Consider the following 19,331-nt stretch of genomic DNA (forward strand, 5'->3'; position numbering starts at 1 on the left):
ACTTAAGCATGACAATCACTTGCTTATCTTGGCCGCAGTCTGAAACTTGCCCTTGGGATGGCTTCGTAAAAACCACAGGAGATGTGGCTAGCAATTCACTGCTTGGAGACGTACTGTTTCTACCAGATTCTCCTTTCACATCGGACGCTTCAGATTCCCCATCAGCCGAGCTTGGCGAGCTTCCTTAATAAATGTGACTCCCTGATGTCCGACCGCTTCTTCATCAGCTGTTTCATTCTCGATATTAATCAGGTTGAAATAAAAAAAAAACGAAGCTTAGGCCTCTGGGAGTCGCCACCTGTCCGCAGTAGAAAGCTGAAGTTTGCCTGCTATAACTGCGAGCACTCCGGAATTTTCTCAACTTAAGTCTCATTTTAATTAAAATTAAAATAGCGTTGCACGCTCGTTGAAGCAAATATCACTCAGTGAAAATATCAGCTATGCATTGTGTATGAAAGTTTACTTAATGCTCTATATTATATTCCGCAGATTCAATAACCTGCAGGGGACAGCGCTTCATGCATATACCTCTATACACACACTTTTGTTTATGCGGGAAGTACTCGATGAATGATTTGGATCGCATATGGAAGTCTAGAGTGCGCCTTCACATTCTGCCTGCTGACATATTATATAAAAATGAAGTAGCCACTACATTTTCAGCCATGCTCTTCCTACATTCGGCAAAGGATTACCCTGGTAGGTACTACAGACGCTCAATGACACCTGGGACTATCCAGAACAGCCTGGTCATCCTCCTTAAAAAGATAAATTTGTGCAAATTTTGAAAAAAGAAATATTTCGATTTCTAAGATGCTAAGTATCTTTCGTGGAGGTAACTTCAGTGGCAGGTTTTTTTTTTTCTGAACCGCAGCACGTTTGCTTGATGTATGGCTGTGGATGCAGTGACCCTCACAGCGCTGTTAAAATGAAAAGAACTTGTTGAAATGTTTGGAGGTGTCATCATATTACTATGGGATGTTTTAAGAATTTTTGTGGACAGGTAATTTCACCTGTATTAAGTTGTACACTCTAAAGATATGCTTATAATGATTCTTCTCTGTCCTTAGTATTTCATTGTTCCACGTTTTGAAAGCAACCCCTCTTATGGTGTTATTTTTGGCCGCTTGAATGCCGCCTCAGTATTGTGATAAATTTTGTGTTCGCAATATTCCGTTCTGTTATTTTAGACCCCTTGTATGTTGTGTTTGCTGTGTTTCATACCACCCAGGCAGAGCAAAGTGGGCTATGAAAGAGGGCCCCAGTGGGTCCAATGTAGGCGATGCAGGACAGCCCCGGTGGGCTCAATGTGGGTGCTGCAAGAGGGACCAACGTTGGCCTGAAAAAGGCTGTCGACAAAGCTTCGATGGGCCCCACTTGGGATCAAAAGTGCATATCGCGCCAACTCCCCCGATGGTAATACTTTGGATAAATTCAGGCAGCCGCTCTGAATGAACATTTATTTTTTATTTCGTTCAGCCCCCTTAGATAATGACATAGGACTGATGCGAGTTCTATAGCGCAAGCAGCACTTGGGCTTCCCCGCATTATTCTCATAGGGGTCCGGCGCAGATAATTGATGGGAAGCCCCTCAGATAATGACGTAGGATCGATGTGGGTTCTATAGCGCAAGCCGCACTTGGGCTTGCCCACATTTTTCTTATAATTGTCTGACGCCGATAACTGATGGGTAGCCCTAGTACAATTCTCCCACTGAATAATTATGGGCATAATTAAGCAATAATTTCATACAAGTCTGCCCTTTCTAAACAGCTACAATATGAAATTTCCCAATGATTTATATCAATAGTGTAGTCTAAATAACTTCAAGTCCATCTCTTTAAGGCTGGTGAGATGAGCTTTTTGAACAGCAATATTTTGCGGACAGTTCCAGGCGGTCCCCAGCCAGCACATAATGAGCAACAGTTAGCAATCAGTATGTTTCATCTTTTTTTAGCGCAAATTGCATAAGCGCTGAAATTAAAGCCATGTAACATTTCTAACCTACTAAAATGCTGTTACACAAATCATCGATAATAGTAATTTAGGGCAACTTCACATACAAGTAAAGGATGAAAAAAGAATGCTTGCATAATAGTGTTCGAAAACGCAGGTGTGTTCAGCTCCGCTATGGCCAATATATAGGACCCACAGCGGCATTGATTCGACAGCCCCATTTGGGCTAGCGCTATTATTTGCGACAAGAGTCCGCATTTACGTTGCGTCAGAAATCATTGCTAACAAATTTGACGTACATACGGAAGCTGTAGTGTCTATCCTCGCCTAGACAAATGTGGGACCTGCAGCGGCAATATGGGGGCAGCCCCAATTGTGCTGGGTATTTTTGTAACTTAGAGCATATATGCTGTAGCACGTGCTTTCAAATTCCCCACAGGGAACCGAGTGGGGTATCATGCGGGCATGCCCGCCTTCCAGCTCTATTACGGCCGATGTGGGACTTAAATCGGTTTTGCGTGGGCAGCCCCAATAGGACTTGGTGTTGTCTTTGAAACAAGAGGTTAGATGTTTATTGCACTTGCCTTCAAATTAAACACAAGGAAGCGATTTTGGTAACATGTGGGTACGCCTGTCTTGTAACCCCATTAGGGCCGATGTGGGACCTATGGCGATTTTGTTTCGGTAGCCACAGTAGGGCTGGGTGTTTTTTGTGAACCTAGAGCCCACTTGCTGTTGCGCGTGCCTTCATATTCCCCACAATGAAAGGATTTTGGTGTAATGAGGCCTGCCCGTTTCCCAGCCCCATTACGGCCGATGTGGAACCTAAAGCAGTTTTGTGTGGGCAGCCTCATTTGAGCTTCACGACGGCTTATCCTAATTGAGCTGTTATTCAGTTCCACCTGCCCTTAAGTAGATTCCAAGGGACCGAGTGGGGCAGCGTGTGGGCATGCCCGCTTTCTTGCCCCACTACGGCCGATATAGGTCCCACAGAAATTTTATGTGGTCAGCGGATCTATGAGGGCTTTCCCATAAAGCGTTCACATTAGGTTGGATTGCCGTCAAATATACGAGAAGGGACCCTTGTGGCCTGAATGCAGAAATGTGTATTGCATTAGCCCGCGCAACGCCGCTATGGGACCAATGCAGTAGGAACAAAAGCAAGCCTAAATGGGGCTCGCCCACTTTTACCCGATCGGGGACCGATGCAGGTTTTATAATGGTTGCTACAGCTCGACTTGCCTACATCGGACCTACTGGGGCCCAACATATTCTGTTCTACCTGGACACTTCTACTCTTCACGGACACGCGAAGGGCAGTATTGCGGGAACAGCAACTGTCCGGTTCGCAGTGCAGCCTATCAAATACGTGACGATTCTATTCCGCCGGTCGATAACTGTACCGTACTCCTGCAAATAGTTAATGAAGGAGGATAAGATCACGGGAACAATCACTCAAAATGACCCAACTGACGATGAACATGCATTTGTTAATCTGGACGCGAGCCGTGCACATGCCTTTCGATGCAATGTAATGACGGCATGCGGTTCGGAGGAACGCACGGGGCCAAGCAGTAAGCACTATTCTTAATGCAGTCGCCATGCGGCCAGTTATAATGGAACAATCAGCGCCGATATTCACTAATGCACTGACGTTGTTGCGACTGTTTAAATAACAGCGATGTCCAAAGATAAGCGATTATCTTTCTTAGGCGACGGCACCAGCAGTTCTCTATTTGGCTGATGCTGCGACGAAGGGAGGTCTTAAACGTAGCGACTGCCAGCCGCCTCGCCCTCGAACGTCAGTGTTTTCAGTTTTCCCGATGAGGGCTAGGCGAGTGGTCCGGCTCCGCACACGAGGAGGCGCGAGTGGACGGAGAGGAAAGACCGCAGAAAGACTTCGGAACTCGGGAGTCTGCAAGGTTTAGTTACTGGCTGACGCGAATTCGGCGTCTTGCTGAATAAGTGTACTGGATGTCATGGTGGTGGCTAAGGGTTGAATCCCCGGAGATAGTCCCTGGAGCTGTGCACCGGCATAGCAAATAGTACAGAGCTGGCGCGACATATTCTGTGTGGTGTATCTCACATAGGTGAGTTTTTACTCAGCACATGAACCAGGATGTCACGTACTCTGTGGCAAAGGAACAGACAGGAAAACAGGAAACTGAAATTCAGGGGGGTTAGTCCAGCAGTAGCGTTGGAAGCCGCAGACACGCAAAAGTGCGACACACTCTTCTTCTATTGTCGTTCAGACGGGCTCCACCTGGCCATGCTAGGTGGCAATATAAACACTTGAGAAAGAATATTTTTAAAGTGTGACATTTGTGGTGGCTGAGAGACAGAGCGCAACTATTTATTTGGACCAGCGTATTGAAGGAGCGGTGGCCCTCTGTCGCTCGGGATGGTTGGCGACAGGGGGGGGGGGGGGGGTGAAGTATCAGTTCATATCAAACCCCTGAGAAAAAAAGATACGCAAGAGACAGGAGAAAAAGGTACTGAGAAAAACGACAGGCAAGGGGTACATGTCGAAGAAAAGGAGGGAACTAGTTTAAACCGTGGTGGACCCCATTTAGTACCAAGGTGATATAGGCAAATGATCACCTGGCGTGGATGTGTGGCGCAAGAAAAACGTTTTTTTCATTAACTAATTGAAGGATTTGGGTGTTTAAACGTTCATGTTTTTTTACTCTTCGCACGAAAAGAAATATATTAGAACCTTGTCACACCTTCACGCGTTTACCTATAGAGGAGGGGAAGTTGCAGCGCTGGACAGGTTGTCCTTTTGTGCATTATCAGCCCTCGGTGAATTTCAAGTGTAATCAGCAGCGCACTTTTCTTAAAATTGTTACGAAATAATTGTTCTATAGAGGTGTAACTATATGCGCATCGAATAAGAGTTTAAATAATACAGTGCCTACATGCACTCATTTGTATTTTCTTTCTTGCTGTCTATAATTGCTGCACTCAAGCTTGCAATTTTTGTACTCAAGCAAAAGTTGCAAATTTTTTGCTATGCTTTACAAAAAGATATGCAAACTGCTAAAACGCCACAAAGAGAAACACTCAAATGGTAATCAATTTATGTTAGTTTTTGTAGTCGAGAAGGGTGTTTCGAAAAAATTGTTTCAGAAGACGTGGTTTTTTTATATGGCTGCCACGTGCGTAGCTTTGTATGGCAGTGTCACCTCAGAAAATCTTACCTTTCTGAGGGAAGCAGGTTGAACGCACCTCTCTGCGTTGTGGCCTTGGCAACAGGTAAGGTAATGATTCACATTTTCGAGAGCATCAGAGAGTGATGCCGGGAGTCATCTGCTCATCATGAGCATGTATGGAAGGATGCGTGCTCATCCCGTGCTAATTCATTACTGCAGCATGGTTTCACTTCTTAGTTCCGTGGTCACATGATTGTCATTCGGTGAGCACCACGAGGGTCTGATAGGTTTGAGCCCAAGTTTTGAGAGCGTGCTCTTACTGATTTTTACCGGTCTCTCGTCCGTTTCTCTATCGCAACCAGATTATAGATGACGGCAAAGTCACGTGATTATAGCTAAAGTACTACAAGCAATTTTTTAACTACAACATGAGCCAACATGCAATTGAGTTCGCCACCTTGTTCCCCGTTAGTAATGTCGTGAGTCCACAATGCCACGTGACCCAGGCCTCGCACAATCTTTCTATTACCTACTATGCTATCGACAAGCCTTATGTCCACTACCTGAATATGGGTGTATGTGTCGTAACGGAAAATCATGATTGATGGCAAAATTATATAGCGATACCTTTGAGCAGGGCCTTCTGAGTGGCGTACCATTAATCAAATCGGCAACATATGCCGCACCTAACAGTTTTTGAGGTGAATTCGAACATGTGCGTTATTGGCACAGACTCCCTTTGTTGCCCAGATGGGGGAAGAGCTTCGATGTTCCGTGGCGGGTGAATTCATGGTCGTAGAGAGGCACAGGTAGCAAAGGAATAATTTTTTTTCTGGTGCATCCGAGGCATCAAAACTGAGAACCTAGGATTAACTGTTGTGAACCTTCAGCTAACGCTCTTGTTCGTATGCCTGTGGCCTTCTAGTTCTTTTTTTTAAGACCATCATGTTAGCTTCATGGCCCCTTTCTGACATATCCACAAGGATGCCTCCATGAGCGAAGATGCTCACTTTACAGTTGTCCAGGAAAGTGCTGTTTTCCGAGACATTTGTTAATAGTGATCTGTGAGAATTTTTATTGTACGTTTACGCACACGTACGCCAATAGTGATATCTTTTTGCATGCGTAAGAAATATAGCTCCTAATGTTTTTCTCCTTTCACACCGAGAAGTGAACTTTCTGTACAAAATAAGTGCGCTGTATTGTCAAACCATTATGAGCCAACTGTGGATAGTACACTAAGAAGTATTTATGTATGTATAGATAATATATTGATCTGACCGACAGAAGCTCAGTCGACAAAGAGACGAGGTAGGTGAAGTGCACTCGGGAGCCTAGGTGACAATTGAGAGTTTGCCGAGTAATGATCTTCAGTCACTGTCTAATGGTCTGCGTTTTAAATGATTATCTTACACATGAAAGGGCTGGTTAAGTGCTGGAACACCTTGCAATATTGGTCTGGTCCCTATGTTTGCAGAGCCTTATCTGTCTCATTTGAAGAACAACGTTTTGTACTGTCACAAAAATACAGTAACGACTACTGTATTTTGGAAAAAAAGAAGAAAGACAACCTGCTCAGGGAGGTTCTGTGCTGTGTAGATTGTTAATGCGCTGGTAAACAATACCACTAAAATTTCGTCTAAATAATATTACTTAGAATTTAAACTTAATTTCTACTCGTGGACGTCTACCTGCCTACTGGAAAAGAAAAGGATAATAATTTGGTCTTCAGTTTCTACACCACATTGAGAGAATCGAAGATCAACCAAGCTGGCGCAAACTCACGTTCTAGTCTGTGAAGGCCTTACTTTGTATCCCAATTCCTGAGAATAGGTAAACCTGAAAAAGGCATCAACATTCGTAAGGCGGCCTCATTGACAATGCTTCAATCTAAAGAAAGAGATGATCTGATTAATGCGCATAGGACCAGCCTGCATTCAAGCACAGAATAAAGAAAATTGCTGAACCCGATTCGATAACACTGTATACGTAATCATTGGCAATCTAAATGAGCAGTGGTTTACTTTGTTATATTGATGGCAGAATGTTTAGAGGCACTAGTTTGGCGCATGGTTTACCTATGTTTTGCTGTTGTATATCAGTGATTGACAATCAGCAATTATTCAGTGTGTAACTATCATTTATTGAAATGCCTGAACTACCAATAGTCGAAAATGTTTATGCACCCGGCCGAATTTAAAATATTTGTGCGAGGACAATTTGGGGGGGGGGGGGGGGGTTATATCACGGAACAGCTTCGGCAATGAGAGCGACAGCGCACGCTGTTCCAGTGTTCGGATTGGGTGACTTTGGGACATTACTTTTCATCATATGAATGTCAAGAATATGGTTTAATTTGATTTCAAAGTCGTCGATTGCAGTGCAAGTCTTTCCCTTGAATTGCCTCTCTTTCCTCGAATGCAGTGAGTTTAAAGTACATATAATATGGTGAGGCTGCCCAGAATAACAAAAAAATAATATACTTCTGCCCGTAGGTCAAAGTACATATATTATGCTGAGGCATGCAAAAGGAAAGAAAAATAAAGAAAATGCCTTGCCACAAAGTAAGGTCACAGTACATATATGTTATGTTGAGGCAGAAAAGGAAAGAAAAGTAAAGAGCCTCTGCCCGTGCCACTTAGTGTAACGGGCTTGTCGACACCTAGAATGAGCTATTCTTATTTAACCATTGCATCCGGCTTCGAAACTCGATGAACAAGATAATTACAGCCTTATATGCCAACCAACCTTCGGCCTCAATCCACGTTCGTAGAATCTCTAGAAGAGCTATCCTCGCTGATGTCTTTTCTGATGGATTGATTTTCATAATAATGTTTGTGAAACGACACTTTTTATAGGTTTGAGAGTAAAAAATGATGCACATGCGTTTTCAAAGCTTCCAGCATATTTTAAGATGTCTTTTTAAGTTCTTTGCGACTAGGGCTTTTAGTGGATCGTTCTGTGATGATATGGCAGTTAGTACACATAATGTAACACGAAATTTCCATCAAGTCCCCGCACCCGCTCGGGCCTTTCCCCCAGTTTACTGCTAATTTCACATTTGCGCGCCTGCAAGGCCTTTCCCTCAACAACAATACCTACCGGCCCTTACCCTACGCAGATCAAGACCCAAGATCGAGAATACAATTCAATCCAGTTTTCAGCTCTACTAGAGGATTGGTTAGAATAATGATTAGAGGCATGCTCCGTGCCGGATTTAGCCACTGACGGTTTAATGGTCATATCCAGTGAACAAACCGCGCATTAACTCTCAAAAACATCACAAACGAAAGCGCCATTCTGCATACATGACTACACCTGAACGCTCCCAGAGAGTATCGGATGACCAAAGCGAGCGATACATCTGATGCACGTGCGCCAACGACCAGATAGCGGCTAGCCAGGCGGAAGCTGACAACAAAAGCAAAGCAATCGCCAACATATATAAAACATTCTAGGGGGTAATTTAGACCACTTAATGTGCGATGAGGCGAAAGCATGGCGGTGCGAACCTTTCATTCTTCTTTCACTTTCACATTCTTTTATGGCACAGGTCGAGTGTCTGTTGAGAAGGGCGATAGAAATTGCGCCTCCTCTTTCCTCTAAACCAATTTGAAACGCCGCTGATTCCTGCTTTACTGCGTCCGCTTTTGTGTGCTGTGTGATGTGCGGTGTTGCGCCATGGTCTCGCCTGGTTCATCTCACCGCGGCCACAAGTTGTTAGGCCATGGTCTCACCAGGTTCATCCCACCGCTGTCACCAATTGTTATATTTAGCTCGAGGCTCCATCCGTAGTGTTGTCCTTCCGGCTCGGTAGCTCGGCGGAAGGCATCAACGCTCCTGACAAAGACGAGTTGTCGACTAACAAAAACAACTAAAGATGAAGATATGCGTGCCTCAATAAAGGAGCTTTCGTGCGCTGTCACCAGTGACATCGCATTCGGTGTAAGCGCTCGACCTGCTTGTACGCGGACTGTGCATGACGGGCTTCTAGATCACGTCCCGTACCTCAATAAACCCCCATCCTACATTTGGTTGAGTTGCTAGGTGAGATCTAGCCTCTCGCCCTGGAACTCCGCAGCCGCACGTTACCACCTCCTGCGATGCCTGAAGACGCAAAATACTAAGCCGTACATGTTGACTCTGCCGTCATCTGCCCTTGCTCCCTCCACCAGGGAGACTCCGGCTTCTTCAGCGGCACTGACGACCATGACGTTCAAGAATAGCTCACAGCCTATGAGCGGGTGAGCGCTTACAACAAATGGGACGCGAAAACTAAGCTAAGGAGCGTGATTTTTTATCTCACCGGTGTAGCAAATCTATGGTTTCAGAACCATGAAGCAGACATTCCATCATGCTTCGTGTTCAAAGCGAGCATCTTTGAGGTTTTCGGCCATCCGGCTGTGAAAAAATGCCGCGCTGAACAGCGCTTGCGTGCGAGGCCTCAGCAGGTTGGCGAGAATTTTACGAGTTATATCAAGGACGTAGTCGACTTGCGCAAGCGCGTGAACGCACAGATGTCAGAGGCCGACAAGATCAAGCACATTCTGCAAGGCATCGATGACGACGCCTTTCCGATGCTGACAGCTCGAGATATCCGCACCGTCGCAGCAGTTGCCACACTATGTCAATGTTTTGATGAACTGCGCAAAAAAAGGGCCATACATCTGGAAAACACCATGCACACATAGTCGCTTGCTGGCCTGACAAATGCAGGTGACCATTCTGCGCTCCTGCCAGAAATCAAGAGCTTCGTTCGGCAGGAATATGCTCGACAGCTTTCTCTTATGTCCTGCCATGAAGAGCAATCTGGGCCAGATTATTCAAGTACAGGCAGCTGAGACTCTTCCTCCAGCCCCTCAATCCATGCCTGTCGCAGCCCCGTTGACATATGCAGCGGTTGCTGCCCGACCACCACCTACATATGCTCCGCCACAACCTGCCTGCGTACAGCCGCCTCCTGGTCCTGCTCGAAAACCTGCTCTGTTTATTCGACCGGCTCCAAGACCACGCAATCACAGGCGCACGAAAGACAAATGGCCCATTTGTTACACTTGCGGGCTGGCTCGACATATTTCACGTTATCGCCGAAACCGTCTCCCAGTGTCAGCACCGCCTACTCACGGTTCTGGGTACTGTCTTCGACGCCTCAGTATTCAGCGCCTACTGAGCCTCCAGCAAGCCCTCATTTCTCCCCAGACCACTCAACCATCTGCGACTGCCGTTCACCGTCGCCGCGACGCCGCTCTGTTTCTCCGATGTGGCGTAGACAAAACGCTTAACGTTAGGGAAACTAGAGGCGCAGTACCTGAGGCGAGAACTGCACCCCGTGCAACTTCCCGTGTCCTCATCTGTCGCCAGTCAGCCTTATTGAAGTTTTAGTTAAGGGTGTCGCTGTTATGGTCCTAATTGACAATGGTGCTGCGGTTTCGGTAATGGATGCCAATTGCAGGACTTTCGTTGCGTACGGCCAGTTCAGCAAATAAAGTCTTTAGCAACGTGCACCACTCGAGTAGTGGTCGAGAATCGCCTTTAATCATTGAGTTCGTCGTGATGCCAAGTTGTTCACCCGCTGTAATTTTAGGCTGGGATTTCCAGTCGCATCATTCTGCTCTAATAAATTGTGCTCGCGCTGACGTCGGATTTCCTGCACTGCCCGAGACCGTGTCAGACAACGGTCCTTCTAGTCTATTCGCTAAAGCCCTCGTTGCCGAAGACATCGACATTCCTCCCTCTTCTGCCCTGCTTGTAATTATCACTTGTGACTGTGTGCGACCAATCTGCCCTCTTCAAGCCAGCACAAATTTTTCTGCGTCGAAAATTCCTTCCGTTGCCCTATGCTGCACACACTAATTCCCCTGGCTTCTGCGCGCTCTTAGTCTCTAACCAGTTTAACTACTGCACTGCTTTGCGTCACGGTGAATGTCTCGTGAGCCTACAACCCATCGCATCTCTTCTCCGTAAAGAGACTGACGACGCACCGCGAGGCGCTCAGCCCTCCACTTTCTGTACCAGCTTCCTCTTCCACACACCTGCACCGCCACTCTATCGATGCCAGTATTACTCTGTTTCAGAGAGCTAAACTTCTTGCCCTCCTTCAACAGTTCAGATCTCCATTTGACTCCCATTAAAATTCCCATGGCCAACGTTCAACTGTCACTCATCGGATCGACACCGAAGACCACGCACCACTGCGACAGAGGCCTTACCGTGTCTCAGCAACAGAACGCCAAGTTTTGAAGTGCAAGTAAACCATATGCTCCAAAACGGTGTCATTCAGCCCTCAAACAGCCCTTGGGCTTCGCTTGTGGTGCTCGCTAAAAAGAAGGATGGTTCCATCCGCTTCTGTGTAGATTACTTGCGACTTAATAAGGTTACAAAGAAGGACGTCTATCCTCTTTCGCGCGTAGAAGACGCACTGGACTGTTTGCAAAGACTAATTTCTTTTTCTCCCTAGATTTACATTGCGGATACTGGCAGGTCCCGGTGGAAGTGGCTGACCGCTTTAATACCGCTTTTGTTACTCCAGATGGCCTGTGCGAATTTACTGTTATGCCTTTCGGCCTTTGCAATGCTCGTACGACATTTGATAGAATGATGGTCACAATTTTGCATGGATTGAAATGGAAGACCTGCATCTGCTATCTCGACGACATTGTCGTCTGTTCTCCTGACGTCGACACTCATCTCTACCGCTTGAAGCACGTCTTGACCTGCCTTTCTGATGCAGGTGTGTAGCAAAACTTAAAGAAGTGTCGTTTTGCCGCCCGTCAGCAGAGCGTTTTATGGCAAGTCGTCTCCAAAAGAAGGGGTTCTCCAGACCCGGCCGAACTTCGTGCTTTCGCTACCTTTCCCAAGCAGAGATCCATTAAAGACCTGTGCAGCTTCCTAGCATTGCGGTCCTACTATAGTTGGTTCATACGAAACTTTTCCTCCATTGCTGCCCCTTTGACACAGCTTCTCTCAGGCCGTTCCGACTTTTCGCTCTGGTCACCGTCATGCGACGACACCTGCAATACATTGCGCCACATCCTCATAACACCACCCTCCTGCGTCACTTCGACCCGACGGTCCCTACTGAAGTACACACCGACGCCAGTGGTGTCGGTCTCGGCGCTGTACTCGCTCAGCGGAAATCTGGATTTGCTGAATACGTCGTCGCCTATGCAAGCCGAACGCTCACGAAAGCGGAGTCTAATTACTCGGTAACTGAAAAAGAGTGTTTGGCAATGGTTTGGGCCCCGACCAAATTTCACCCTTACCTCATAGCCGCCCTTTTGAAGTTGTGACGGACCCCCATGCGCTGTGCTGGATTTTCTCCTTGAAGGACCCATTTGGCCGTCTAGCCAGTTGGGCTCTTCTACAGGAATTTGATGTCTACCGCTCTGGCCGCAAGCTACAAGATGCTGATGCCCTTTCTCGCTGCCCCCTACCAGCTAACGTCGGCAGCTTTTCCACCTCCGACGCCTAGCCAACATCGCTTCATATCAGTAACATGCCTTCTGAGCAGCGGTGCGACCCCTGGGTCGCTTCTCTTATCGATCTCCTCTCCTATCCATCCGCTGCCTGTGCATCGCGTGCGATTCGCCGCCGAGTATCACACTTCGTCATTCGTAACAATCTTCTTTATCGCCGGAACTGCAGCGCTGATGGTGGCAAATGGCTGCTAGTCATTCCCCGCCACCTACGCTCGCAAGTCTGCGACTGCAAGTCTGCGAGTCACCATCAGACGACACCGCAACTCTCTTCAGGCAGTATTGCGTGGCTCTGGATTCCATCAGGTACTCGCGGACTATCTTGAAAATTTGTTTCCAAGTATCACGGCCCCTATTGTGTTCTGGAGCACATCTCTCCTGTCAATTACATTGCGGAACATCTGACGCCCTCACCAGATCTCCGTCGACAAGGCCGCGAAACTGTCCACGTCCAGCGCCTTATACAATAGTACGACCCTACCATTTTGCCATTTTGTTTAATACAGCATCACGTAGGAACGGGCAGAGAAGCAGGATAGGAGAGAAAACGGAACGCTCCCAAAGCAGGTTTCTGGCGTCATCTCTGCGTGCTCTCTGTAGTCTCTTTTGCAGTGGAAATAGCCGCGGCTTCTTATACGCTCGGCAGTTCAGATGGAAAGGGTGCAGAATTCATGTCAGAGCAAGCTCTGCTGTCTCAGTCACGGTGGAGCGGAAGAACCTCCTCCACCTCCTGTTAACCGGTGAGGGCGACGCTCTCTCCATCGAGCGTCGGGCTTGGACAGCGTTTGCACACACACGCACGCAAACACATTACGGCGCGTGTACATTCGACACGTCGGAGCATGTTCGCGTAAAGAAGCGTTGGGCGGCGCATGCTCGGCGCTGAAATGGCCGAAATGCTCGCTCCTTTGACTGATGTTCTTGCGTTCGCTGCTTTATGCTGCGGCCGCGTCGGCTGTCGTACATGGCGCTTTCGACTTGTAACAGACCTCCCCGCCGTCGAAATTGCATCCGCTTTCCACAGAGATTGTTGCGACGTTGCTGCTAGCAGGGTCGTCCGACTCTGCTTCTGTTGAGCCCAGTCAGCCAGAAGGCTTCCTTCGAACGTTCTAGTCCCAAAAGCACTCTGCAAAATGGCTTCCAGGAGAGTTTTTGTCGTGCCCACAAGAGCCACAACTACGGTGAGAACACAGCCGTTCAGTGAGCACAAACTTCACTAAGTTATGCCAGACTCTTTCACTATTATACATCATTCTATCTCAGGGGTTGCTGAGCAGCACTGGAAACGCGTTCACAAATTCGAAAATTGCATTACAAAAGTACATCACTTTGAAACCCTAGGCAGAGATAATACAATATGTTTAAAATACTGTGTCAGGAAAAAAAACGCCAACAAGGGACAACTTTGAGGCCAATATTATCACGTTAGGGGCTCCGGCGTAAGCCATCGGCGTTACCTTTGAGACTCCCCTTTTTATTTAAGCTCCGACTGTCCGTTTCCCGGAACATCATTACCGTGATGTTTCTGTGGGAAGAATCACATAAGCACGATCCACTCGCTGAGTGACCTATCCCTCTCCTGGCTCGAGAAAATTAACCCGAGACTTTTCTAAACGGGGATCTGTCGGCTCAATGCTGCGGTCGCGTTGCTCGGTCGCTTCCCCAAGCTGTGTTTCATTCTCTGGCGCAAGTTAGATGTGCTTCGAAACTTCCGTAGTGTCTAGTCATTCGCTCACAGCGGCTTGCAACAGACACGCCAAGTCAAAGTACGACTTGGTACAGTTTTTCTGGCGCTCATACCTCTTCCGAAAATCTTGCGGCGAGAGCCGCTATCGTATTAGCAATAACCCTTTCAGTGCATCATAGTTTTTCAAGCGGTTGCCGAACATGCGCTAGATTTCGTTCGACGCTGCAGCGGAGAGAAGAGCTACCAATCTCTCTGTCCAACTATCTCTCCCGACGCGCTTACTTCAGCATACATCTCAAAGTCTGTCAAATACTCTGCCATATCCTCGGCAGTTAAGAAGGGCTGCAGACCGGCTCGCTGTTTCGAAGCGTTAAATTGAATGGCAGTTAAAGCTCTAAGCCTATCTACGCTCATGCGATGTGCTGAAATCTCTGCATCAGTTTTGTTATGCGGGCAAAGCGCTTTGATCTCTCCTCGCGCTCTTGACGTACAAGTCTTTCACGCTGCTAGCATTTTGGGCGGCCCCTACATTCACGTTCCTCTTTCTCTTGACGTTCCCGTTCCTCAATGATCTCAAGGCGTTTCAAAGCTCGTCATCTTCAGCTCCAAACGCAGAAACAGCCTTTAGCACTTCTGGTTTTTTTATTTTGTCTGGCAGATTAGGATCCAACTTCTTCGTAAGCTCCAGCAATTTCGTTTTTTGCAACGACTTCAAATCCATGGCTGTTTCAAGTGCTTCCTTCTCTTCTGCCCACTATTGTCTTTCTGCAAATAAACTCAGCAGCAACGGCAACACAATTACCAGCTCTGTTTCCTACACTTACCAAAGCCTGGCAAGACTCAGTTGAAGAAATTCCCGCCCTCGGCAAGCCTAGCAGCCAAAAATACAGCGCAGTCTTTGCTCTGCAGGCAACGAGTCATCATACAGGGCTAGTTCCACTGCTCGCGGCTTGCTGTTGAGCTGCTTATTGCACTGGTCACATCTGGGACAACTCCGCGCTGCCTAACAGTTGTTACTGCCCAGTCTCGCCTGGTCCATCCCACCGTGGCCACCAGTTGTTAGGCCACGGTCTCGCCTGGTTCTTCCCACCGCTGCCACCAGTTGTTAGACGTGACTCGAGGCCCATTCGGTCGTTGGTTTTGTGGCTCGGTGGCTCTGAGGAAGGCATCACCAGTCACGGAAAGGCGAGGCGTCGACTAACAAAAACAACGTTTAATACAGCATCACGTAGGAACGGTCAGAGAAGCAGGCCTGGAGAACAAACTGACGCTCACAAAGCAGGTGTCTTGCGTCGTCTCTGCGTAGTCTGTTTTTAGTCTCTTTCGCAGCGGAAATAGCCGCTGCTTGTTATACGCTCGGCCGTTAAGATGGAAAGGGAGAATTTATGTCAGAGCAAGCTCTGTTGATTCAGTCACGGTGGCACAGAAGAACCTCCTCCACCTTCTGATAAATGGAGAGGGCGACGCTCTCTCTCTCAATCACCGGGCTTGGCCAGCGTGTGCACACACACGCACGCACACACATTACGGAACGTGTACATTCAACCCGTCGGAGCATGCCCGCAGGGGGAAGCGTTGGGTGGCTGATTGCGCGGCGCTGAAATGGCTGAACTGCTCGCTGCTTTTACTGATGCTCTTGCGTTGGCTGCTTCGCACTGCAGCCTCGTCGGCTCTCGCACATGACGGTCGCGAATTGTAACAGTAGTGTAGCGTCCAAGGAAGCGCCAAATGAAAACCACTGCAAGGACGACTGAATCGGACGCCTTGCAGGGTTTTTCGTATATGTGAGAATCGCCTTGTGAAGTGATCAGTCATGACCTGATGTGACATCATTATAACCTCAGTTTCAGTTATTAGACATGAGCAGATGGGATGTCATGAACATTTAGTTCCAGTCATGACTAATAAGATAAGCTGGTAATTATATTGCAGTAGGCCGTGAGTGCTATCATTAACTGTCGTAGTTACAACTTAAGTTATAAGCAGACAGCTTCAGACGTAAACAGACACCCGTTGGATCGCGCGGCGTTCTGCTGAGTCTCGCCAAGCGTGATACTTCTCGCAGATTCACGCATCCACGGACGGACACTCCGTAGCCTGAATATGCTTTCGCCTTAATAGCACGCCCAGAGGAAACGTCGGTGATGGAGGTGAGCCGATCATGTGATCTCAGTTGTCGGCGTAGCGAGAAAACTCTGCGACGGCACGGTGATGTCTAACCGCACACCTCTAAATGCGATCAAAAATAAAATTTAATTTGCAGGCACGTGCACAGCGCTATTTTTCGGGAACTTTCTTACGGGTAATAATTTCGTTGGCTTTCTAGGATCGTGCCCCCTATAATGAAATGTGTGCTCTGGCCCAACATTTGACCGTAGTTATTATATTATGCATTTCACCGTTGACTTAAACCATGGCGTAAGGAGAATACCATCTCGCTACCTGCGGTCCTGCACGTCGCATTTAGTCGGGACAAAACGTGAGCACGTAAGGTCGACCTCCTACTGCTACTGCCGACGGGAGTCAAGAAGAGCTCCAGGAAAGCTGTTCCTATTGATGCAAGCCCCCGCGTTGCTTTTGTTAAAAATTGTGGAGCTAGTTATTTGATTTTTCGATCGAAATAAAGGTTATGCAAATGTCAAAAAAGAACTAAGAATAGTACACCACTTAGCATTTTGTTTAGTAAACTGGAGTATTGCATTTCTTTACACCTACCGCAAGTGTGTGGAAGGGAGAAATTATATCAGTGAATGGTTCTCAAGGAAGCAGTCAAAGGTATTATGCACTTCGAATTGCAATATTAAAGAAAAAGAGTTCATTTCTAATTGTCCCCAGATATGTATTCGGTATTCGACAAGCGAGTAAGAGCGTTTTATCCGTGCTTGCTCGAATCACGTATAATTTATGCTAGTGATTTTATTAGGCAGCAAGGAATACCCAAGCGCCTTGTCAAATATCATTATTAACGAAATGTGTTAAAGGACCCTTTCTGCACAAAATTCATTGTTGTCGGATTAGTGTAGAGAAATGTGAGGCATGAATTTGTTAGGTAGCAGTTTCAGGCATCAATTGTCCTATGATCAGGATCCGAAATTGGGTTCTATTCTGATATGGGACATTAAAATACGATGACATGCCTCTGCAGTGTAAATACTACTTCTAGGCTAGGCAGACACATTGGAATCTCTTTTTAAAGCAGGAAATTATGTATGTACAACTTGTGGTACACAATTCAGTGCCGTTCGAGGGAATGTTTATAACTGTCTTCGATATAACAGAGGCACAAACAGCAGATCAGTTAATAGGTGATCAGCATATTGCATGTATCTCAACAAGGATTCTAAAGGGAGACAGCAGTCGATGGTAGTTAACGTGTTACGCAAACTTAAGTCTTCTCCAGTTTGGTTGACCTGCCCAAAATGTTCCGAAGGAAACATTCAACTTCTCACTTGTTTTGCAGACAAGAAACCAATGCCTGGTCCACTTAATGTTCAGAAGCAATCACGGAACAGGCTGCAAACATCTTCCTTTCACCAAAGCGTTCAGTGCTCGTTTCACCCTTGTTCAGGACACTTTCATACCATGTAACTCTACCTGCATCCTCCAACCATATCAGTCACACACAAAGCAGACGACGCATCGGCAGCTGGAGCGAACTGTGTATGCCGCAAATGACCGATTTCAAACAAAAGGCATTGCAGAGACGAAACGAAAACGGGCAGTTTTGTTTTCCTGTTTCAGCAAAGTTTCATTAATCTAAAAGATATAATCACTGAAAAGTAATACCATATTTTATTTTAAAGAATGCGACAATCGTACACTCTTTTTCCGACACTCAAGAGAATCCTAGGCAGAGTAGGTTTAGCCTCAAAGTTATGCACCATAAAGCGCAGGTGTGATTAATAAAAGAATACACGGAAACGTTTTTATATTTTACTTACCCTGCCAGCAGCATGAAGAGAGCAAACGCTAAAAGCTTTCCTACACTCTTCAGCTGAGACATGGTGTACCAAAGCAGTTTCTCACAAGCCTATTTTTCTTGCCGTCTACGCAGCGACACGTATATCTGTTCATATTGCAAAGGTCAACCACTATGACAATGACTGGCGTCAACGACTGGGTGACGTGCTTGCATGCCTAAGATAATAATGTATTATGGCTTAAAATTCCTAGCTCCCGTTACCTAATTTCTGCTGGCAGCTATCATACGGCTGTTTTATGCGCATAATTAGCAAATGTTCGAAAGTTACAATTTCGCATAGAACCTGCTTCGAGAGAATCCCTCAGCCCCATAGTAGATGCCGGCATATCGGTACTTCCTTGCCGTGGTGCCTCATTTGCACGGGTGAAGCATAAAAAGATTGATTAGTCGAGAAGTGCAGCGTCTATGCTTGCACATATTTGCACTTAAAAATCCAAAGGATTTTTATTTTCGCCAATTAGAACAGCTTAATTTTGCCTTTTTCACAGCCAGATGACTTAACTCACATGACATTCTCACAATATAGAAGACAGCCACGTGCTTTATAGCATACAACACACTCCTGGACACCACCGCTGTACTATTAAGTTGCATGGTTATAATGTTGATCGAATATTTAGCGGAAACCCCTAAGGTGGAGTAGATTTGTAATAAGGGTGTAATTATTCATTGGCATCCACTCAAGCGCGAACATACGGCTAAAAATGAAAATAAATTGTTCTTTAACTACGAGGTTTCTGAGAAAGATGTATAGCTTTCCTTTGTAACCATATGGGCTGCGGTTGGGCGGATGTCAATGAGTAATTACTCCCTTATTAAAAATCTTCACCTTGATGGTTTCCCCTGAATATTCGTTCAACACCGTTCCCGTCTTGAGTCATACATCAATTCGCTCTCGACCTACCATCCGTTTGCTGACCGTCCCGGTTTTCTCAGTTGAAAGAGCGACTTCCCCTTAAAGGAACCCGAGATCAGCACGAATTTTTCTTTTACTAAGAGCTTTCTGAGAAAGCTGTATAGCTTTCCTTTGTAGCCGTATAACTGCGCTTGGCTTGGCGCAAATTAGTAATTACTCCTTT

The 19,331-nt window shown here is 46.6% G+C and overlaps 1 protein-coding gene across 2 annotated transcripts in view; it reads right to left on the bottom strand.

The window, feature by feature from the left end:
• LOC146181045 (uncharacterized) overlaps nucleotides 1–18,406 on the bottom strand; it is a 44,845-nt gene extending 26,439 nt beyond the window's left edge. The window contains exons 1-2 of one of the 2 annotated variants that reach the window (XM_084576236.1): nucleotides 18,212–18,396; nucleotides 6,894–6,947 (exon numbers count right to left, since the gene is read on the bottom strand). In XM_084576236.1, the coding sequence (XP_084432362.1) occupies nucleotides 6,894–6,947; nucleotides 18,212–18,273 (116 nt within the window). In that variant the 5' untranslated portion in view covers nucleotides 18,274–18,396. Of the gene's footprint in view, nucleotides 1–6,893; nucleotides 6,948–18,211 lie in introns of both variants that reach the window. The other variant, XM_084576237.1, reaches the window with a different exon arrangement.
• Nucleotides 18,407–19,331: the final 925 nt, after the last annotated feature.

The sequence above is a fragment of the Amblyomma maculatum genome, chromosome 8 (assembly GCF_055883805.1).
Source record: "Amblyomma maculatum isolate TAMU_Amacu chromosome 8, ASM5588380v1, whole genome shotgun sequence".
NCBI lineage: Eukaryota > Metazoa > Arthropoda > Arachnida > Ixodida > Ixodidae > Amblyomma > Amblyomma maculatum.